The sequence below is a fragment of the Pterocles gutturalis genome, unplaced genomic scaffold, assembly GCF_000699245.1.
Source record: "Pterocles gutturalis isolate BGI_N339 unplaced genomic scaffold, ASM69924v1 scaffold4742, whole genome shotgun sequence".
In the NCBI taxonomy this organism is placed as follows: Eukaryota; Metazoa; Chordata; class Aves; order Pterocliformes; family Pteroclidae; genus Pterocles; species Pterocles gutturalis.
The window spans coordinates 39012-44782 of NW_010107747.1; the positions used below are offsets into that span (position 1 = coordinate 39012).

The 5771-nt window shown below is 51.9% G+C and overlaps 1 protein-coding gene across 1 annotated transcript; it reads right to left on the bottom strand.

Annotated features, from left to right (window-relative positions):
* Positions 1-3244: 3244 nt before the first annotated feature.
* Positions 3245-5376, bottom strand: LOC104472501 (polymeric immunoglobulin receptor-like). Its single transcript, XM_010088207.1, has 5 exons — positions 5340-5376; positions 4433-4774; positions 3844-4173; positions 3418-3747; positions 3245-3258 (listed from the first exon to the last, which is right to left on the bottom strand). Exons 1-5 carry the CDS (start codon positions 5374-5376, stop codon positions 3245-3247), a joined length of 1053 nt encoding a protein of 350 aa, XP_010086509.1.
* Between the last annotated feature and the right edge of the window lie 395 nt (positions 5377-5771).

The window sequence follows — 5771 nt, forward strand, 5'->3', positions numbered from 1 at the left end:
GTCGTTTGCTCTTTTCCGGGGTTCGGATCACAGTGGATCAGCACTGCTTCCCGGTTTGCCATGGCGCTGCTTTCTTCTCCTTAAAAACAAAAAACATGGGTGCAGTGGAGGGAACGGCTCCTCTAACGCCAATTTCAACATATAAGCATGTCCTAACACAGGCTGGATTAGGCCCACGGCTTCCCTGTTTCATTCTTGGGAATAATTTATTTTTACTCGCCGCTGCCCTTGCTGAAGGTTTTTGCCCCTAAATTTATCTCTAGGGACACAGTATGTTATAGAATAAGATATATGCATGAATATTTGAAAACCAGTTGTTAGCAAGGATTTTTGGGGTGAGCCTCTGCCAGCTCTGCACCACATGGGCTGGATTTGGCCCCGAGAAGCCGCCCGGCACGTAGCCACTCATGCCAGCGGGTCCCTGCCCTTTATGCCTCAGGATTTCCGAGCACTCGCAGAGCCATAAATCTTCTATACACAAAAACTCAACCTGGCTTTTCGCAGGAATTCAGAATTTCCGTTTCCTTCATTTGCTTTTCGTTTAAGCACATTTATAAAGAAAAAAAGCCCAATTTTTCTAGGACATTGCTTGCTTGCAAGTGCACCTGAAAGGCTGCAAAATGGACGCGTGTCTCTCGAGGTGGGAATCTTCAGCGGGTCGGACTCCAGCTCTGGGAGATGCCAAGCAAAGCCATTGTGAAACAACCACCGCAACGCCAAAGGGGGTGCCTGGCCAACTTACCCATCTGCTTTTGAAGCTTCATTTTGGTCAGGGCAAGAATGGTGCCAGTGATGCAAATCAGTAAAATGAGAGCTGGTAACACAACTGGGAGCAGACGGGAGTCACCGGATGAGCTGGAAGATGAACCACCAGAATTCAATTGGATTTTGGTTCAGATATGGGGTGGCTGGAGAATCTTAACGCAAGCTGGGTTTTTTACATCAAAGAGTGTAAAGGAGTTATAAACTCTACCGAAACAAAGGAGAGCATTCAACAAAGCCAAGCAGAGATGAAATCATTTGATCTGGAGTTTGGCTTATGCGGAAGTAATTTTCACAGCCACCTCTGCTCTGCCCTGTGGCTTTGTGCTGCCAGCAGAACTAGCCCCTCCAAGAGAAAGCCAAGCTATTTCCATCATACAAATTCACAAGCAAGGGTCATAGTCTTTCTTTGCGAGTTGTTGTAGACTTACAAGCAGTTGGAGAGTGTCTCCAAGGTGTCTCCTTGCAAAAATTATATAAATGCTATCGGAGCTCCACAGGTAGACGGAGCTTTGCCGGGAATGGTGCAAAATCTGACTCTTCATACAAGAGCATGGTTTGTGATCCTGGCTGGATGGCAGGGCTTGAGGGAGGCTGGGGATGGAGAGGACGGTGCTGCTTGTGCTGGGGGTCACCCGGGCAGAATCAAGCTCCGAGGTGCATGGAGGGACAACTCAGGGTATTGAACTGGATTTGTGGACTTTGTGGTTTATTTTCAGTTATGACTGATACTGCAATAGCTGAGGCACCTGCACCAGCTCTGCCAATCCCTTTGCCTGGCGCTGGACGGCGGCCACAGCTGGGGTGAAAGGTGCGAGAGCTGCTTGCAGCCACCTCATGCAATAGGAAGCACCGGAGGTAAATTCACCGGGGAATACACTTGCGCTGGGGTAAGCCGCAGGCTTTCTGTAGAGAAGTCCCGTGGAATAATTACTGGCCAAAATAGCTCCCAGCCTTTTGATTGACCTTGTCCCAGGATAGCCCCTGATGCAACACGGAGCACCCAACCACCACCGCTGCCCATAGGGGCCTGGAGAATGCACACAGCATGTGGCAGCTCCTGATTCACCAGCGTGATTGCTCAAGCCTGGTGTTTCCTAATGTCCCATCTCCATGCTGAGCAAAGTAAAACACCCAGGAGTACAGCTATCGACTCCGGCATCTTATCTGCTGGAGTGGCCAGCACCAGGAGATTTAGAGACAAGCTCAAAGATACATGATGGAGAGGAGATAACCTTGCCTTCTGCTTCTTGAATTACTCATATGCCTCCTGTTGGGGTTTTCAATTTACAACCTGTGCAGGGCTCTGGGAAATGGGGCAGACGGGTCGTAAACCACCAAGTCAGTGCCGATGAGAAACATGGCTGTGAACTCACCTCTCGTGATAGATTTTGCTCGGGGAGGTTACGAATGTGCTGGGATGAGTGGTGGGCAGCAGGGTGATGGTGCTCTGGGTGACGGTGCCTGTCGTGTATGTCAGCCCCGTGGTGACAATCCCTGTTGTGTGTGTCAGCCCCGTGGTGACGGTCCCTGTTGCGTGTGTCAGCCCCGTGGTGACGGTCCCTGTTGTGTGTGTTGGTCCCATGGTGCCAGTCCCTGTTGTGTGTGTCAGCCCCGTGGTGCCAGTCCCTGTTGTGTGTGTCAGCCCCGTGGTGACGGTCCCTGTTGTGTGTGTTGGTCCCATGGTGCCAGTCCCTGTTGTGTGTGTCAGCCCCGTGGTGACGGTCCCTGTTGTGTGTGTTGGTCCCATGGTGCCAGTCCCTGTTGCGTGTGTCAGCCCCGTGGTGCCAGTCCCTGTTGTGTGACGGTGCCAGTCCCTGTCGTGTGTGTCAGCCCCGTGGTGACGGTCCCTGTTGTGTGTGTCAGCCCCGTGGTAATGGTCCCTGTTGTGTACATCAGCCCTGTGATGCTCCCCTGCATGGGCATGCTGTAGGCAGCTGGACTCAATGGAGTTGGTTTCACAAGAGTGGATGTTTCTGGGTCCTGTGAAGTGCAGGTTTCTACGGAGAAAATTATTTTGAGGTTTAGATATCCATCTCTTTGCAGAGGCAACATGTTAGATTTACCAAAGATTTATGCATTTCACCTTGCATCTCGGCATGAAAAAACATGCAGCACAGTATGACTGAAACCAAGCATTTCTGTTTTCCTTTAAGTCTTAGAGAGAGCAGCTTGGGAGTGCTAATGAAAACCCATTAATTCCTGGCAAACGTTTGTACTTTAACCCCACTATTTCTGTCTTTGCCAGCTGAACAGTTACATGGATCTGTGTATTACATGCTGCAGTTTCTGAAACTACAAAACAACTTTCAGCTTATCTTCAGAACAGAGCAGATGTCTCTGTGTTGCACTTCCTAGGATCAGGATGTCATATGCGAGGGGTTTGCATCATAAATAATCAATAACATAATTTAAACAAGCTAAATTCCTCTGAAAGCTCAGCTTGCATCCCTGCCTCTGAAAACCTTTACCATCACCTCAGCTACTTGCCAACAGCTGTAAGGCAAAAGGTATAGCTGATGTTTCTCATAATGCTGTTATATTTATGCAGAGTACGAAGGAGAGTTTATTCTCACCCCCGTGAAGGGGTAGAAGAAAGAGTGATTTAAAGCAAGAAAAAGGATTTATTGTGTTCCAAGCCATCCCACCACCTACCCTTCTGGATGCGCAGCTTCACAGAGGACGTGTGCTCCGCGTGCCCGTTTCTAGCCCCGTACCAGTACCATCCTGCGTCCTCTTCTCTCAGGTGGCTCATCACAACCGTGTAAGTCCCACGTTCCTGGTCGTTGCTGGTTATTTGTATTCGCCCTTCGTACGCCTCGTGTACAAACCCATCTGCATCCACAAGCAGCAAGCAGCTGCCTTCCCTCCACCTGCACAAATACTTCTTCTCGTAATTCTCCTTGGGATCATAGTGGCACTTCAAGGACAGCGAGCCTCCGACTGTGCCGCTGAGGAATTTCGGTCTCTTGGGAAGGGTGGAGGCTGCGGGCAGGAGAGGGCTGTGTTAGCATCTCATGTTCCCATCCAGGGCTGAGAGGAACCCATGCAGCACGTGCAACCCTCACTGCCCCATCCTACCTGTGGTCACCTGCAGAGCCACCACCCACGGACTGTCCTGACCGTTCAGCCTTCCCATTCCACACCTGTACAGCCCTGAATCTTCCTTTTTTAAGTCATTTATCAAGATTTTGAAAGCTCCAGAGCTCTCCTGAGGAATGATAACGATTCGTCCTTCGTAACTCCTTCCCACGTAGCCATTGGTGTCGGCTATGAGAATGCAGCCGGTTCGCCCCAGTTTGCACCAGAACCTCTTCTCGCCACCTTGGGTGTCCCCAGGTGGGCACAGGATGGTGATGGAGCCACGGAGCTGCCCCCAGACAAGCTCGGTTGGTCCCACTGCACGGGCATCTGTAGGGAGAGAGCACAGCAGGAACCATCCGGCACACAGCCAAGCAGGAGAGTTTCCTTTTACATACATAAACAGGTGATTTGGCCAAATCCAGGTACTTTTATACCCCATCATTGTAAATATCTGGTTAATAGCATGGGGTAGAAAACCTTGATGCTCCTGCTGTGCGCTGATGCTCCAGCATCCAGCCCCAAAGCCCTCCCCTTGAGCCAGGCTGGCGGCGGAGCAGAGCCTCCCCGCTCCCCTCCCGCATCCTACCTGCTGAAACCGTCAGGTTCAGGCTGACGTACAGGGCTCTGTTGGTGACGCCGATGCCGCAGCGGTAGGTCCCCGTGTCGTTCTTTTTCAGCCCTGTCAGGGTCACCGAGAAGGTGCCGTTCTGGGGGATGTCCTCCAGGGACACCCGTCCCGTGTGGTCCTTTGAGGTGTAGCCGGTTGTGGAGATGACGGTGTAGCAAACACCGCTTCCTGACTCTTTGCACCAATATTTTCGGTCGTGTTTGTTGGCTGGTGTGGTGGAGTAGAAGCACTGGTGGGTGACTGATCCTCCAACCTTCCCTGTCAAAAACCTGGAGCCGTACAAGGTACTTGAGACTGGCTCTTTTGGGGAAACAGAGAAGAAGAAGCTGTTGGTTATTTAGAGACAGCCAGGTCCTCGCCCAGCAAAACCCAGCCTAGCTCCTGATTATGAGCAGCACCCGTGGGACATCTGGCTCGGAAAGTTCAGTGTTTATTTTGGATGGGGTGAGTTACTTTCCTTGAGCACTACATTATCCACCGCCCTGTGCCACAGCACAAATGGGAAAACCTCGATGTCCCTTTTGCCCAAACCCCCATCAGCCCTGACAGTCCTGCTGGGAGTGAAATGCCAAGGGCAGCAGCTAACAGCAAACAGCTAAGGGTAACCTTTGCCATCTGCAAACTCTGCCTGAGCTGGCAACTTCCTTCCCCCGCAGCGGCATTGCACAGGCACACGTGGCTCCCCTGCCATGCCTTCGCTAGCTCTCTGCAGACTTCTAGCGGGCTGGGAGGTTCGACCAGTTTCCATTTTGCAGGTGGAGGTGTCTAGTGTGGACATAGCCAAGGATGTACCCATGTCCCCAAGCCCAGCTTTGCCTGTTCTTGTCACTCTATGTGGCTGCAGAATGGATTCTGGGCGACTCACCTTGCAGCAAAGCTGCTAAGAGGAAGAGAACCACCATGTCCAGCCTTCACCAACGTTCGACCAAACTTCAAAACTCTCCCTTTGGATGCAGGATTTTCCTGATGTCTGTGTTATCAAAAGAGAGAGAGATATTGTGGCTGGGATGTGCCAAGGTAAACCACCCACGCTGCTCCGATGGCCATCTGGAGCAGAGCGCCTGCGTCCCTCGGGGCTCCCAGCCCGCCGTGTGGCCTGGCCCAAAGAGAAGGGAGTTTTAAAAAGAAAAAAGAGTGCTCATGGGGGTAGTGCAGGTACCACAGGCATTGCTGGCAATGGCAGGTCACTGGCAGCCAATGCTGGGGGTCAGCGGGGCTGGTGAGGGACGTGCTGGGGTGCTGCGGCTGCACCGTCGGTGCTGCCATGGTCTGCTGGGCTGTTCTGCAACCTGCACGG

Bases quoted from the DNA above. Each gene is read 5' to 3' on its own strand.
- LOC104472501 (XM_010088207.1), bottom strand. From the start codon at position 5,376: ATGGTGGTTCTCTTCCTCTTAGCAGCTTTGCTGCAAG. The intron at 4,775-5,339 runs GTGAGTCGCCCA...TTTCCCCAAAAG, and splicing joins CTTAGCAGCTTTGCTGCAAG to AGCCAGTCTCAAGTACCTTG. The intron at 4,174-4,432 runs GTAGGATGCGGG...CTCTCCCTACAG, and splicing joins GAACCTGACGGTTTCAGCAG to ATGCCCGTGCAGTGGGACCA.